Source organism: Vanessa tameamea, chromosome 29 (genome assembly GCF_037043105.1).
Source record: "Vanessa tameamea isolate UH-Manoa-2023 chromosome 29, ilVanTame1 primary haplotype, whole genome shotgun sequence".
Lineage (NCBI taxonomy): Eukaryota > Metazoa > Arthropoda > Insecta > Lepidoptera > Nymphalidae > Vanessa > Vanessa tameamea.
The window spans coordinates 697,506-713,584 of record NC_087337.1 but is presented as its reverse complement, the minus strand read 5'-3'; the positions used below and the strand labels follow the sequence as shown (position 1 = coordinate 713,584).

General features: G+C 36.2%; 2 protein-coding genes across 3 annotated transcripts in view; both read right to left on the bottom strand.

Annotated features, from left to right (window-relative positions):
- The window catches only part of LOC113400639 (grpE protein homolog, mitochondrial), a 275,541-nt gene that overhangs the window by 238,440 nt on the left and 21,022 nt on the right, over positions 1 to 16,079 (bottom strand). The window lies entirely within an intron of this gene.
- On the bottom strand, positions 2,966 to 15,863 carry LOC113400632 (suppressor of cytokine signaling 5). 2 transcript variants are annotated; one of them, XM_026640269.2, is made up of 12 exons: positions 15,564 to 15,863; positions 12,163 to 12,237; positions 10,945 to 11,041; positions 9,943 to 10,044; positions 8,976 to 9,046; positions 8,755 to 8,824; positions 7,884 to 7,959; positions 7,633 to 7,728; positions 7,155 to 7,269; positions 4,825 to 5,003; positions 4,016 to 4,136; positions 2,966 to 3,700 (listed from the first exon to the last, which is right to left on the bottom strand). In XM_026640269.2, exons 2-12 carry the CDS (start codon positions 12,185 to 12,187, stop codon positions 3,585 to 3,587), a joined length of 1,068 nt encoding a protein of 355 aa, XP_026496054.1. In that variant the 5' UTR covers positions 12,188 to 12,237; positions 15,564 to 15,863; the 3' UTR covers positions 2,966 to 3,584. The 2 variants fall into 2 exon arrangements, with proteins under 2 accessions (XP_026496054.1, XP_026496056.1); XM_026640271.2 differs by having other exon boundaries at positions 4,016 to 4,133; positions 15,564 to 15,862.

The following is a 16,079-nucleotide window of genomic DNA, read 5'->3' as shown; positions in this document are numbered from 1 at the left end:
TACAGATTAAAATTGTGATTAAATTTGTGAGTGTGTGAAATAAGAATAAATTACATTTACCATAATAATAATTTTATTATGAATAAGTAGAATATTATTATTTTATTGCGATTAATTATTTAAAAAATAAATAAATCCAAAGACAGACTAGCAAACGGGACATCAGTTAACGTGTGATCTTTATCTCTCATGAGCACGAGATACGTATACGTATAAACCACTCCTTACACTGGATTATATAAACAAATATCCGCATATATACATTTTATGTAAGTATACATTCATGTCTGTCACTGTGGTGCAAATCACCATTATCAGGGTTTACTTCTTTCTTCCTTTGTCTGCGTGATTTAATAAGCATACAGCATCGCAGCCGTATCACTAGATCCTTTTTCGGATTTATTTGTCTTTACTATTATAATAACAAAAAAACTCGACGCCTATCTTTTCAAATTTTCAGTTACGTTTAACAACTTTTAAAAATCGAAATAAAATTTCTCCAGCGACAGTTTATTTTACATCATGGAGACACCAGGCCTGCAGATTGAGAACCACTGACCGGACGTTGCTGCGTCCGTACATTAAGCCTTAATAGTTCACATATCGTATAATATATATACATATATCTTAGAAATAAATAACATATAAGAATCGAAATGTATCAGTCCAAAAATATTTCATTTTTTCAATGCCGTATCGTGACAAAACAATAGTTAACGTTAGAAAAATAGTTATTTACACATTTTAGTAAGTTAGTTTCACCGAATACATAATCGGTCTCACTAGAAACAATGTTTAGAGGGTGGTTAGTTGAACTTTTTCCTGTTAATGGACTGGCATGGAGCTCTTGGTGGTAAATGAACACCACCACCCATAGACATTGGCACTAAGAAATGTAAACACTCCGCTACAGCCAACAATTTTGGGAACTAAGATAGATTCTCCCTTGTGACCGTACTACACTGACTGCCTCGTTCTATTGGCTACATATAAGGCCACTGCTACCAAAGTCCTGGGTTCAATCTGATAATAAATTATTGGATTTTCTATAGAATTTATATACCAACAGCCCTGAGTGAGAAAGTTGGAAGTATGTATACTTCTGTTCCTCAGTGAGCATGCAGGCCTGCGCCTGAAATCGACCCATCGGATTATGACAGTGAGGAAATAGAGTATATCTGTGTTTGTGCACACACTTGAGCACTATAACTAAAATATATCTAACACAGTCATAATTGGCTGGTCTACCTTGAGATTAACAGTCAGGACGACATGCCTCACTCATCCATCACAATAAAACAATACTAAGTAACTAAGTAAGTATCGCTACATAACATACACAAAGCCACACTGTTAACAAAAAAAAAGCATCATAGTCATGAAAATTAAAGACAATTTTTTTGTCACCATGAATAAGTCATTGTTTAATGGATCATCCCCTAAACATTGTTCATAGGTGTAGCCGTCAGATATTATAATGAATTTATTATCTAATATGTAAATTTTTATACATATGCAATTTCATAGTTCTTTGTTTTTAATATTATAAGCATACCGATGACATTAATTCTAAAACAGGTCAGTTATTATTATATTTGATCACTAACGTAACCAGGGGGCCAAATCTAACTTATTCTAATACTTCAGATCAAACTTTGAACGAACCGCAATGGAATATTGTTATATTACAGAGATATATTCATCAAGAACTGTTAGTAGTGTACAATATAGCTGAGCTATTAGCAAATCGCATGGAATACGTAAATCTAAGGTTTGTTTATATTTACCAATCAAAATGTGATTGGAATACGTTTAGATGAAGATCTATTTTCTCCTTGGCCCACTGGTAGTGTTCATTGCGATTAACGACACTTTACGAACGTCGATCCTCTGTCTTCAAAAGTGATTTTCAAACTGAGCGTCCAATTTTGAATACTCGTAATTTAAAATTGACCCGCAATGTTATCAAGAGTCTACCGAGTTGATTTCATTTCACGACGCGTTATCGATAATTTAAACAACTATTATAGTAAATATTTAACTCTAATTCATAGACAATTTACATTTATGGAAGAAAATCATGATCTATACATTTTTAATATTTCTTATTGAAAGTTTTATCCTTGTTCATATAAATTATAAGTCAATTTCAACGCCAGGAGTAGTAATTTAAAAGTAAAATGAAAGTGGATGTAAGTAGTCACATGGAATAATATTGTATTATAAATAGAGATATATTAATCGAGAACTATTACTAGTGTATACAACGGAGATATAAGCAAAACTAAATTTAAATTTTTACTCCTCATACCATTGAAATAAACTATAGAGTTTATTGAGTAACGCTAGTGAAACATTTCTAATTAATATAGCATGTTAAAGAAATCTTATTCGGTATGCTATCAAATTTTATAACGGTAAGTCACAAAGCAGACAAAGCAACGTGAAACAGCTAAACTTATCACAACGAGGAACAAATACATATAGTTTGTGAGTTAAATATAATATAAGTATTAATATATAATATTATGGTATAATTATTTGACGTTAAATGTATTTTATTGACAACTATGTCAAAAGCCAGTGATCACTGGACTCGGGGAGTTTAATAACATCAGCCTGCATAGAATAGATGTGTTATGTAGAAGTCATAACATAGATAAAGACTATCCATCAATCTGTTCATATCTTGTAGGCTACGTTCAGTGGCAGATTTACAAAATAAAGACTATAAACTCACATACGAACATTCATCAGCAATTCAACACTCAAAAGTCTGTTTGTTTTTTTTTCAGAATTATCAACAAACCCCAGTCGAGACGGATGATTAAATTGATAAAATCAATAATCATTTTCAACCATACTATTAACCATTGTTTAATGAAATACAATAAAATAAAAGAAGTAAAAAAAACATCAGATATATATCTCAAGGAGATCATAAATCAAATAATTTAAAAAAAAAAAAAATTGCTCTACGCTCAAGCCTGTTCAGCTTTGCTAGTAAATCCACCACTGAAACCATTAAAGTATAATCCAAAAGCAACACAGTTACATTGTGCTTGTAATGTATCCAATCCTGATTAACTCGGGTATCACATTAAACTATTAATAAATTATTTAATTATTGCACTTAATTCGTTCTCAAAACAACCATGATATTATTTACATAGTACCATTATGTAATATTCATTCGTCTCTTCACGATAACAATAATTAAACAAATGATAATAGCTCTGCCGTTCAACATTCAAATGTACATTTACATTAAGTTCATATCACTGCTTGTCGATATCAAGACGTGGAGCATAGAAGCGGAGTCCATTCCACACAATTGCCAGGAAACTCTCCACTAAAATATCTCCCCAATGGAGATTCCTCTATGCTGTTATCTTCTTCCATCTCATAATCACTAATCACAAAGTCACCATAACCACCAGCATCCCGATCACTACACTCAGTCACTGATTTGCACCGTAGAATCGACTCATGTTGAGGTACAACGCGTACAAGCTGTTCGCTTGCAACAGCACAATGGCTCCGAACATCAGCAGCACGACATTCCTGTCGTGCCACGGATGCTGCTACATCTGCGGCTCGTAGGCGTCGGGCTCCAGGCGGCGCACGCGCACGCGCTGCCGGTAGTGGTACTCCTTGAGGTAGGCGCGCAGGCGGGCCGGCAGCGGCAGCTGCTCCACGCCTGGAACATTACAGCGGGGAGTTATTTCAATGTCATATTGCCCATCTCGTTAAACATTGGGGGGAAATTGGCAGACAGGCCTTCTGCCAGTAAGAGATCACACCATAGAAACTGACTGTTAAGTAGTATCGTTCACCAACAGTACCACCATGGTGATTACAAGTACATTATCTACTCATAGACTCGAGGCGAAGTGGCGGTAGTGATGTGTGAGACAATGTGAGATGGTGGTGAGGTGGTGGTGAGTGATGTGGTGAGTGAGGTGGTGTTGAGTTAGGTAGTGGTGAGTAATGTGGTGATGGAGGAGGCGGTTACCGTCGTAGCTGAGGCGGGAAACGATGGCGGCGCGCGCCAGCTGCTGCAGCGAGAAGGGCGCGGTGCGCGGCAGCGGCGCCGTCAGCATCGGCTCGAAGAACATCACGCACGCGGGGTCCTGCTGGGGGGCCACGAGGTGTTAGAACTGCATTAGGCTGGTGCCGATCCGGCGGCAGGTACAGACAAGTGAACAAAGTCGACCTTGAATTGACATGACGTCATGATCGGATTCTAAATAATTTATAGTATTTACTGTGGACCCCGTTTAAAATATCGACAAAGATGGTATCGGAACTTTTCAAATAAAATTAACCTGTACTAACTACCCATGCAGTTCAGTGTACTGTACTGAGTCTCTTGCCGGTTCTTCTCGGCGGGATCTACTTTCCGAACCGATGTTAACTTTACAATTCATTCAAATGCGTAGCATGACGATTCAAAAGTTCTTCTATGAGCCTAATTGGATAAAGAATATTTTGATTTATAAATAATGTTGAATTATAAACAAAGACATTAATCGAGAACTGTCAGCAGCACTATATATCAGGTTGCATGGTATCTAAGGTTCGTCTGTTTTCACTTCTGCTATTGAAGCAGAGTACAGGAGCTCATTTGATGGAACGAATCTAGCGACTTCATAAGACTTCATAAGCAGTATCCGAGGTTCTGTGTTCGACCCCTACGTCGGACCGAGAAAATATTATTGGATTTTTTTTTTTATCGAAAAATTCTCAGTAACATCCCAGATTCTGGTAATTGGACGCATGTACAGGAGAAGACTTCCCGTCGGGTTGCGAGAGTGGGGTCACCTTGTAGTGCTCGATGAGGCCGGTGACGGTGGGCGCGGCGAACACGGCGGGGTCGTGCGAGTCGAAGCTGAACCGGTGCTGGTAGTGCTCGATGCGCGCGTGCAGCGAGCGCCCGTACTTGCGGAACGACACCGAGAACAGGTGCTCCTCCTGCGCAGAGTCGCGCAGCAGGAACGTGCCTGGGGACGATTATTTCTCGTTAACTTTTTTCTATCAAACATTGTGATTTAATTTTCTATTGTTGTCTGTCGATTGTTTCAGTGGTCATTCCCAGAGGAACTTGGATGCGCTCGATCATCGAGGACCGGAAGTGTAAATTTTTCTTGAATTTCATTTAGTTAAATATTTATTATAACTAAAAAAATAAAAAAAATAAGTTAAATTTTTTTCCTGGAGAGCCGAAATGGCCCAGTGGTTCGAACGGATGCATCTTAACCAATGATTGCGGGTTCAAACCCATGCAAGCACCACTGAATTTTCATGTGCTTAATTTGTGTTTATAATTCATCTCGTGCTCGGCGGTGAAGGAAAACATCCTGAGGAAACCTGCATGTAATTCTGCCACATGTGAATCCACCAATTCGCATTGGAGCAGCGTGGTTGAATACGCTCCAAACCTCCTCAAAGGGAGAGGAGGCCTTAGCCCAGCAGTGAGAAATTTAAAGGCTGTTAATGTATTTATTCCTTGGCCATGATGAAATATTTATTTCAATGAATGCAAGATTTACTAGCTTTTTCAAATAAACAAATAACTTTAAATTAGAATTTCATTTCAATCATCAAAGTAAAAAGTAGACCAGCGGAATTTCGAACAATCGAAAAACATACTATTTTAAAATCAATAAAATCGTACATATTCAATAAAAAATACTACAATTAAGTCATCTACTGGGAAAGAACGAAATTATTTTCCAAACAAACCATTTTAATTTTTTATTAAAAAAAGTAGTTTATTTTACCTACAATATGGATACCTTCAAGTCTAGAGAGAATAGGCGTCTTCTATGCAGGCGTGATTAACCTTAGGCTGTATAATCACTTTCCGTCAGGTGTGATAAGTCTTGAGCATTAGCTTATATAATAAAAAAAAAAAAAAAATGTAACCGCTTTTAAATTTCCCACTACTGGGCTTAAGCTTATACCTTTGAAGAGAGGTTAGGTTAGACGTCAGTCATACAACCCTATCTCCTAGACTCCTACAAATCATGACGTCATAAAACCGTCTATCTAGACTCCCACTTAACCGTGACGTCACAAAACGTGTTAAAAGTACACCGTGTATGTAGTTGTACGTACATACACATTCAAAAAAATCAAATAAAATTGTGTTCCGGTGAGTAGAGTGTTACTGACGAAACGACAATCGCACCGCCTCTATGAGGGTTTTATTTAAGCGAAACGTTAGCGCGATTCAGCTGTGGTACAGCGACATCTAGTTTAAATGACGGAACTAATTCCTAAATGTTTTCCTACGTTCTTACCAAGTATGGCGGTAACCAAATCCTATAAAAAAAAAAATATGTTTAATATAATTTTATTTTTGCAAAGAAATCATTCCAAGAATTATTTATTATTGCGAGAATTTATTCCGTGGCCATACCTAATACCGAATGATATCGTACAAATGTATAAAATCAATTTGTTACCTTTTAGTTTTAACTTTTATCAATTCTAAATAATCTTATATTCGTGACTGGATTTTTGGATTTTGTCTTATATACATTAAATATGGAGGTGATGTCAAATGAGAGTCCTCTGGTCTTATTCGCTCTCAATAGATTTACAATTTAAGAAAAAATTATAAATCCTTAACCATCCATTAAATTTTTTCGTAAATCGTCTGTTTTTATATGGTTTTCAATTTGGCGTACACGATTTTCGGTGATCACAACCCCTACGACCCGGCCCCGACACTTCTCGAACCACGCTTGCTTGTGTAAAAAAAAAAAAATATATAAAAAAACAATTAATAGCGCGTTAATTCGCTCACAGTCGGCAGCTAACCTCTTTTTTTACAGCATTTTTAACTTCCGAACTCTTCGAATAAGGTTTATTTTGCGTTAGCGCGATTCAAGTACTTTAATCAGTCTAGCATATAAAATAAAATAATACACTCAAGATGTTTCTTAAGCACATAAAAAACCCGCATTGGAGCAGCGTGGTGGAATATGCTCCATACCTTCTCCTCATCGGGAGAGGAGGCCTCAGCCCAGCAGTGGGAAATTTACAGGCTGATTATGTTTATTATTATATAAAAAATTCAGTGGTGTTCACCTGAGTTTAGGACTGGACCATCTCAGCTTTATAAATATACTATATATAAAGATTACCTTCAGGTTTGTTGTCAAGCAGACGTTCCGCCTCGTATCTGTCCATCTTGCCCCAGTAGAACGAGCAAGCGGTTATTTCTTGTAAGTCCGGTACTAAGCAGTGCTTGTAATCAACCTTGAATATAAAAAAATAAACTATTATTAAGTAATTATATATTAAAATTATAATGTTAGCCATATAATCATGGATGTTTCATAATATATATAACATATAGATAGAAAATATATAGTTGGTTTCCACCCTCGACTTGGCCTGCACGTGATACCCTTTGACTAACTCATCTCTCATTGGTACCCTAATCTATTTTGTATATGAATGAATTGGATTTTACCATCTGTTTGAGATACATAGACTTAACACACCATTTGTTGTACCAAGATGGCGCTGCAGCACACATACTATTGGTTATATATATATACAGTTCAAGGTATATATCTAGTGACAAATCTGGTCTTTATTTATTAAAGTGTTAGGTACCTGCGTGTGCACTGTCGTGAGCGGAGGCGGCAGGGGCTGGTGCGCGAGGGGGGGCGCACGTAGCAACAACGCGCGCAGTTCACCACCGCAGACCACCTGGAATCAATTAAAGTTCAATTACTAACAGATCTACGACGTCAACTACTAACAGATTGTTATCAAATCATTATTTATAATATATTTTTATTATAAATATGTAAAGATATACATATATGAAATTAGGATTTTAAGATACAACCAGTTTACCATACCTGGAAACGCCTGATTGAGGGATCGTTGGCCTGAGCCAGTTCGGCCCTCCTACCCTCTTGGGAGGTCTCACCGTCGCTGGAAACATAATATTACAATTTTAATACAACATTCATAGCATATCGAAAGTATGTAGTAAGCAAAGGGTTTTGATTGTTTTTTTAAACGATTTTGACGAGGAGAATTAATATGAAAATTCACTTACTGCTCTTGAGACAAATTTAATTATCAACTTAATATATTTATAAACATTATTCTGTAATAGAAAACAATTATACATATATCAAAATCAGTCACGCTGTAACATTTTTTTAAACGAGTGTTTTAAATAATTATATTAAATTAATTAATTACTGATTCTGTTTAATTGATTTCTTTTGAGTGTTTATCTTATGAAATACATTGTCACAAACATTTATTATTTATTACTAAACATAACGGCATTATTGTTTCCTGTCAAGCAGTAAGCCTTAAGCTGGGTACGTCTCAGTGCAAGTTTAGCTTCTAGCTGCCTAAAATATTTCGATGTGATTTTACGAAGACATGCACCTTATTTAAATATGACAAATATTTGTCTTTAAAAATATAATTAAAAATGATTTTTTAAATATTAAATACCAATTACCAATTTTTAGTCTGCCTGGTAGCCTCAAGCGAACCTATACAGCCTAATATATGCTAAGCATTATTTATACTAATATTATAAATACAATAAACCAAAGCACTGAACCGAAATTGATGAAATTTTGTATCAAACAAGTTTGAACTCCAAGGAAGGACATATGCCACTTTATATAAGCGGTCTAACCCTAAAACGCTAGCAAAACCACGGGCAACAACTAGTCTAATATATAAATACATCTGTACACTTACGTCCGAGGCGCCACTGACAGTACATATACTTCAGCTGTGGGCTCCCCTATCTCTCTGTTCGTATCTGTGTCTGTAAAATAGAATTCAATCATTCAAATATCCTCATCCAGCAAAGAAGTATTACACTATCTGACTGATATTGAAAATTTTGACTCAATCTTGTGATTCGAATGGAAAATACAAAGCGGTCACTCAGACCGACATCCAAGCTGATGACTAACCTGTGTTAATGACAATGGCGTCCAATTCCCGTCGGAGGTCCCTCGCGCCCAGCGTCAGTACTGCAGCCAAACTGTAATTAGAGGATATATTTTATTATTAATAATAATGCATATGTCACTTCACGTCCTAAAATACTTAACCGATCGTCATGACATCTTACATGGACGTTGCGGGAATAACCGAACAGCACCCTCCCCCCCCCACTACCAAGCAGTCTCTAACGCAAACGAATATTCTCATTGTCTATACCGTCCGGTTCAGGTATGATCAGGGAGCTCGAGACGAGATCTCCGGGACGTTTTTAATGTATACACTTGCAGCTGCCTCACAGAATGTTCACATCGATATTATATATGTTCACAACGTGACAGAGTCATTGTATGGATACGACGAGGAAAGGTGAACTGATAACAAATTAAATTTATTAATGTATATTTAATATTAGTCAACACATCCTTCCCGGGGCACGGTAGTCGTTTCTACAATAAGATTACACAGCTTTTTTTTAACTTTGCCTATTAAAAAATTTAAAGCTCATGCCAAAAAATACATTGATAAATAAGGCAAATTACTCAATACAAGATTACATTAAAGATGAAAAACCGTGGATTCAGTACTTATTGATTTCTAAGCGGGATATATATCATTTTAATTACACTTTACTGACATAATCAGCAAGTAGAATGACGGAGGACATTAACCGAGTCTCTTGGGGATTCTTCTCGGCAGAATCTACTTTCCGAACCGGAGCCCGCTTGAATAAAGACATATGAACTAAATTTCGCCCCTGGAAAAAGTGCCATCTGATAGTAAGCCACGTGCAAGAGATATTAACCATTTCTTACATCGTCAATGCGCCGCGGACCTTGGAAACTAAGACGTTACGTCCGTCCATTCTGCAGTTACACTGGACTCAATCGCCCTTCAAACACAACAATAGCAATAGCTGGTTGGTTGGAGACTCACCGGTCGTCGTGGCAGGCGTCGCTGACGCGGCGGTAGGCGGTGCACACGCAGGCCGGCCGGCGCCACCGGCGTCGCCGGCACGCGCACTCCCTCGCACTCCATCTTCGGTATTATAATTATTTCAAACAACAACTGTATTTATAATTACTTGAAGTATACGCTTTCAAAATGTAAATTATATCAATAAACACTTTTTACGCTGAGTTTCTCCTCAGATCTGAGATGTTAATTTCCGAACCAGTGGTAGTTTTTTTCAAATGCCTCATTGGACCACTGGATTTCAAGGCCGCAGAACCGGAGATCCTACTTTCAGCTCCCGATGAAAAAAAGCAGCCAGCCTAATCCATAACTTAATAATTATTTCTCTTAGTATGTGGACGGACGGGCCGACAGACTACCAGGTGAGTGGGAACGGCCACCGTTGGCGCTGTAAGAAATATTAACCATTCCATACATCGCCAATGCGCTACCAACATTGGAATCAAAAATGTTATGTCCCTTGTGCAATCTATTTGTCGAATCACACTACTGAACAAAGACCTCCATCGGGCGAAGGAGAAAATAGATCTTCATCGATAACCTATTCCAATCAAAGATTTTCACATCCTATGCCACTTTCTCCATTAATCTCGTATATTAATAGCGTGAGCTGATTTTTGTCCCAGTGATTATGGGACGATAGCTGCACGTAAGAAAACATTTTCGATGACCGACTCGCAGTTCACAATGAAATGATATCAAAACAAAACCTGTCATACGTTCCGAAATTCAAAAAAATCTTATTACGTAATATAATCGAATTTAATATAAACGCAGGAGAGCCACTAGTATTAACTTAAAGTAACAGTTGTAAGTTATTACAACTTGAAAAATCTACCAGTCCTCGGCTAAGACGTCGTTATCTAAGTTAGGAGCATGTTCCACCACGCTGTTCCGAATCACAAAAAAAAATTACACGGATGAAATATTAATTTATAATAACACATTTAAACGTAATGTTACCTGTCAGTGACGGCGCTCACGTAGCGGTGCACGCTGCTCGGCGACTCCGCGTACCGACGTCTCTCCCAGGCGCCGCAACCGCAGGTGCACTCGCCGCCTTCGGTTGACAATTTCAAATAAATATTAAATGTTATAAAAACAAAGGACTCCCGATTCGTCTGTCCTTCAGTTCGATCGGGATATAAAAGCTTATAACGCCAAACGTCAATAAAACCATCCTTTTTTTTTTTTTTTTTCTCGCTGGAAATACCCGTTACGCGCTTCCCCCACGTGATGGAAAGTGGGGGGGGGGGGGTTACTCCCCGGAGCCAGAGTGTGCGATGGCCGGGACAAGCGCGTAACGCGTTTTTCCAGCGAGAAATAATGTAACGGTCAACTTTAACGGTTCATAAATACAAATAATTCGTTAAATACTGTAATAAATAAAAGGCATATTACTCAATACAAGATTACTGACTGACTGACCGACTTCAAGCCAGGATATATTATATACATATATCATTGTATTTAACTAACATAACTTTGAATTTTAAAAAAGAGTAACTACTCAGTTACTTGCCGGTTCTTCTCGGTAGAATATACATTCCGAAACGGCGGTAGGTTCACATAATGTAGTTTTGTATTAGTTATCGGGATTTTGGAAGTAAAAATAAAGTGGAAATAAGTAGTTAAGTGTAATAGTGTTGCATTATAAAAAAAGAGCCGAGATGGCCCAGTGGTTAGAACGCGTGCATCTTAACCGATGATTTCGGGTTCAAAACCAGGCAGGCACCACTGAATTTTCATGCGCTTAATTTGTGTTTATAATTCATCTCGTGCTCGGCGGTGAAGGAAAACATCGTGAGGAAACCTGCATGTGTCTAATTTCAACGAAATTCTGCCACATGTGTATTCCACCAACCCGCATTGGAGCGGCGTGGTGGAATATGCTCCATACCTTCTCCTCGAAGGGAGAGGAGGCCTTAGTCCAGCAGTGGGAAATTTACAGGCTGTTTATGTTATGTTTATAAATAAAGATATATTAATCATAAACTCTTAGTAGTGCACAACATAGCTGAGTTATTAGCGAATCGCATGAACTACGCAAATCTAAGGTTTGTTTATCTTTTTTCCTCCTTCCATTGTAATAGACTTTAGGTTTGTTTATCTAAAGTCCTTCGATCGTAATAGGCAAAGTGTAATTTTTCTTATTGAATGATGAAATTAAAAGTTACTCACTCTTCCTCGACGTTTGCTGACCCATATCGGAATCGATCCTCGCTACTATGAGTAGTTCGACCAGCGAACTATCATCTGGAATTACAAAAAAAAAAAAAATTTATAATCAATCATCATAATTAATAATAATATCATAATAAATAATTAGTTATATATCCCATTATTTTTTGGTCGTAACTGCATGAAATAAATAAAACTTCTAGGAGAAATTAAGACTGTCACAGTCTGATAGGAGATAGCAGAGAATACTTTTGGTAAGCCCGTCAGGCTTGAGCAAATCCCTTCCACTAATGGGTACACGTATTTACCTCCTCTTATAGCCTAGGACCGTTCAAACGAGGAGGGGAGAGGCATATTGCGGGCCAACTGTGCTGGCCGTCTTCGCGTTTTTTTTTTTTTCGGTATAGATGGTAAACGAGCAGGAGGCTCATCTGATGCCAAGTGACTACCACCGCCCATGGACAACTGCAACGCCGGGGGGCTTGGAGGTGCGTTGCCGGCCTTTAAGGAATGAGTACGCTCTTTTGAAGGTTACCAAGTCGTATCGAACTCCTTGGACTCGACTACCACTTACCGTCAGGTGGAGTAGAGTCATCCTACCGCCGAACAACACTTAACACTTAGCATAGTTGTGTTACGGGTTGAAGCGTGATTGCGCCAATTTAACTACAGACACGAGGGACGTAACATCTAAATTCTGTACTATTGGTGGTGCATTATTGATAAAATGGATGTTAATATTTACGGCGCCATTATTTGTGGGGGCAGGTGACCACTTACCATCAACTATAGATAAGTATCTTATACTAATATTATACACGCGAAAGTAACTCTGTCTGATCTTAGACGACGCGTTCGTGGCCCTTTCTCGTTCCCACTCACCACCTTCTAGACAAAGACGGTCTCACAGAAGGAGAACCATCTCCCAATCCCGGCGCAGCATCGCCGTCACGATTGACATGGAGATCCTCCAATATCCAATCCAACATTTACAGTATATATCAATAAATTTGCCTACCACCTTTCCCTGAGTGTTCACAACAGTTAAAACAAATGCTAGCTACACAACACGACAGGAAAAACAATCAAACAAACTTATCTATTCTCTGACAATGAATTGTAACTTTCTCACAATACTTTTTAGTCACCAGTGAGTAATCCGACTTTAGGATTAACTTCAAACTCAAAATTTCTCAACATGCTAATGAAAAATAGCACTAAAGTACTAGCCGAGAAGATCTATATCTCTTTGTCATGGTTAAAAACATAGGTGAGTCAATTTTATCCCCTATTTGAATCACGATAAGGCTCAAAGTCATATGAAACATGCAATGCATACAGCATTACATACTAAATTGGAACAATTAGAACAAATTAAAACAGCAAATTCGTTAGTTACATAGAAATGTTTTGTGACTCAAATTCATTGAAGTTTTCATTCAATTGAATTAATAATTGAACAATTATAATTGTTTACAAAAAAAATAATAAAGTATTCATATTATTAATAACAAAACATACATTAACCTAGTAGCAGTATAACTTGTTAGACAAAGAAAAATTAAATTAATATATTTTTTTTAATTAGATAATTTTAAATTGCCTCTCAATATCAAAAATCCATAATAAATTATGATTCCTTCATTTTATATTTATATAAAAATAAACTTTAACTTGTTAAACCCTACACTACAGGACAATTCAAAAGTGCTTGTTAAAGCCTACTTGGATATATATCAAATATACTTTATATTTGGTTTAATTTTAATGTAAATAAAACTGCTTCTGACATCTTATTTTTAATCTGGTAATGCTGACTGCTGACCTAATTCATTGGATTTGTTAAATGATTAAATCAAACAATTTCATCCAAATATAGTTTATTTAAATACTATTTATAGGCATTTTGTGCAAGCAAATTATTTTATAATAATATAGATGTAAAATAAGTTTATTCAAATAATTTTCTTCAAAGATTAAATCAGGAGCGTCAATAACTCAATGGTTTAAGGCGATGTAAAAAGTGGCAGGATCGACCTGCTGACCTGACCTCGGGCTATTATAGTCCCCACTCCTAACACAAGGTTTAAGCTTAACTGGAAAAGTAATTTTATAATTATCATAATAATATTCTTTAAACATACAAATACAAGGTACATTAGCAATAATGCGACTATCATTCCAATTTATTGTTTTACCATTCAGAAAAAACAACCTAGCATTGCCTAGCATTGCATCGCTGTCTTGACGTCATCGTCATTACAATAACAATTAAAACTAGATATTTTTTCCAATAGATATTGAATTAAAATAGAAAATTATTTCCTTGAAGTGCATCTATTGTATTTTATGTAGCGTAGATCATCATAATTATAAACTGACGTACCTATACATATTAAGTAAGAGTTTATAATTAATATAAATATATATTAATCATAAACTCTCATCAGTGCACAATATAGCTGAGTTATTAGCAAATCCTCAGAAGTATGTTAATCTAAGTTTTGTTTATCTTTTTTCCTATTTCCATTTGAATAGGTGGTAGGGATTTGTGCAAGCTTATTTGAGTTGTTACCACCCACTCATCATATATTCTACCACCTAGCAGCAATACATGTATTGTTGGTTTGAAGGGTCAGTGCAAACTACGAGCACAGCGGACATAACATCTTAGTTCCCAAGGTTGATGGTACATTGGTGGTATGAGGCGTTCCTCATTTATTTTTCTTACTGTACCAATATCTATGGGCAGTGGACATAAAAAAAGGATTCCTCTTATATGGGTTGTAAGATTATCCAAAATTTTCTTGAATTCTTATGTGTTTGAGTCGATTGTTTGCTTTGGAACTAGAAGTTTGCCTTACTGTAACTATTACCCTTTTAAAATAATTGGTTTCTTTATCGAATATGGAGATAAAAACCGCTGGACAAAGGTAGTATTGAATATTGTATAAAGTAATTTAAATTTGAGATCCTGTGGAGCTCCGTTTTAGAATAAATTACTACAATTTTTAATCGAGTACCATAAAAAAATGTTCGTAACTTTTTTTTTATAGTAATTTAGTCCAATGACTTGAGCTTTCTGCCACTATTTCTAGATTTAAAAAAAGGAATATAACTGTAAAAGGTAACAAAAACATATCGAGTCCAACCGTATACCATGTAGAGACATGTTGTGACAAGTTCGATAACCTTAATTGATATTGAAACAATCGAGAAGTAACATTGAAGATACATCGACATAGAGAATAATAATTTTACCGCTACGATCCTTAAATAGATGTTAATTAACACCTCTAAAAAAATAAACAAATTGTATAAAATCAATGGCAGCCATCTTGAAAAGAACATGAGCTATTTTCGTGCAATAAATTTTATCGATTAATGATAATTCCACTTACGTCTGATTATTTGTTTGTTGGTCGATCCTAAAATTTTTCGTTTTCGATATTATTTCACAATACCGTTTCAAGTTATTCGGATATTTTCGTTCATAACTAATATCACCTTATAACACAATTAGGAAGTAATATTTGACACAATAATTATTCACATTATTTTATGGCACTAAACACATGCTATTTTTATATTGACAACAATAATATAATATGTTTTATAATAAATAGCACGCAGAGAATATACGCAATTACTAAGTCGGTGACATTTTGTTTGAAAACGTTCCGAATGTTTTGATCTATTATTAAAACTATGTACTTGTTAAATCGATATCTTTTTCAATTTTTCTAAAACTATCAACATTTAATCAATAAATATACTTAAAAAACGTCGCAAAATTAAAAATTCATAATAAATGATTATTCCTTCACTTTATATTTAGTTAAAAATAAATTTAACATCGTTAGAGCTTACACTTCAGGTACCGTAGGTTGAAACGTAGATTTTTTTGTTTTCTTTTT

What these genes read in the sequence shown, in the direction of transcription:
- LOC113400632 (XM_026640269.2), bottom strand. Translation starts at nt 12,187, where the DNA reads ATGGGTCAGCAAACGTCGAGGAAGA. An exon ending in TCAGCAAACGTCGAGGAAGA is followed by an intron (nt 11,042 to 12,162) that starts GTGAGTAACTTT and finishes TGTCAACCGAAG; the next exon opens with GCGGCGAGTGCACCTGCGGT. An exon ending in TTCCCGCCTCAGCTACGACG is followed by an intron (nt 3,701 to 4,015) that starts GTAACCGCCTCC and finishes GTAATGTTCCAG; the next exon opens with GCGTGGAGCAGCTGCCGCTG.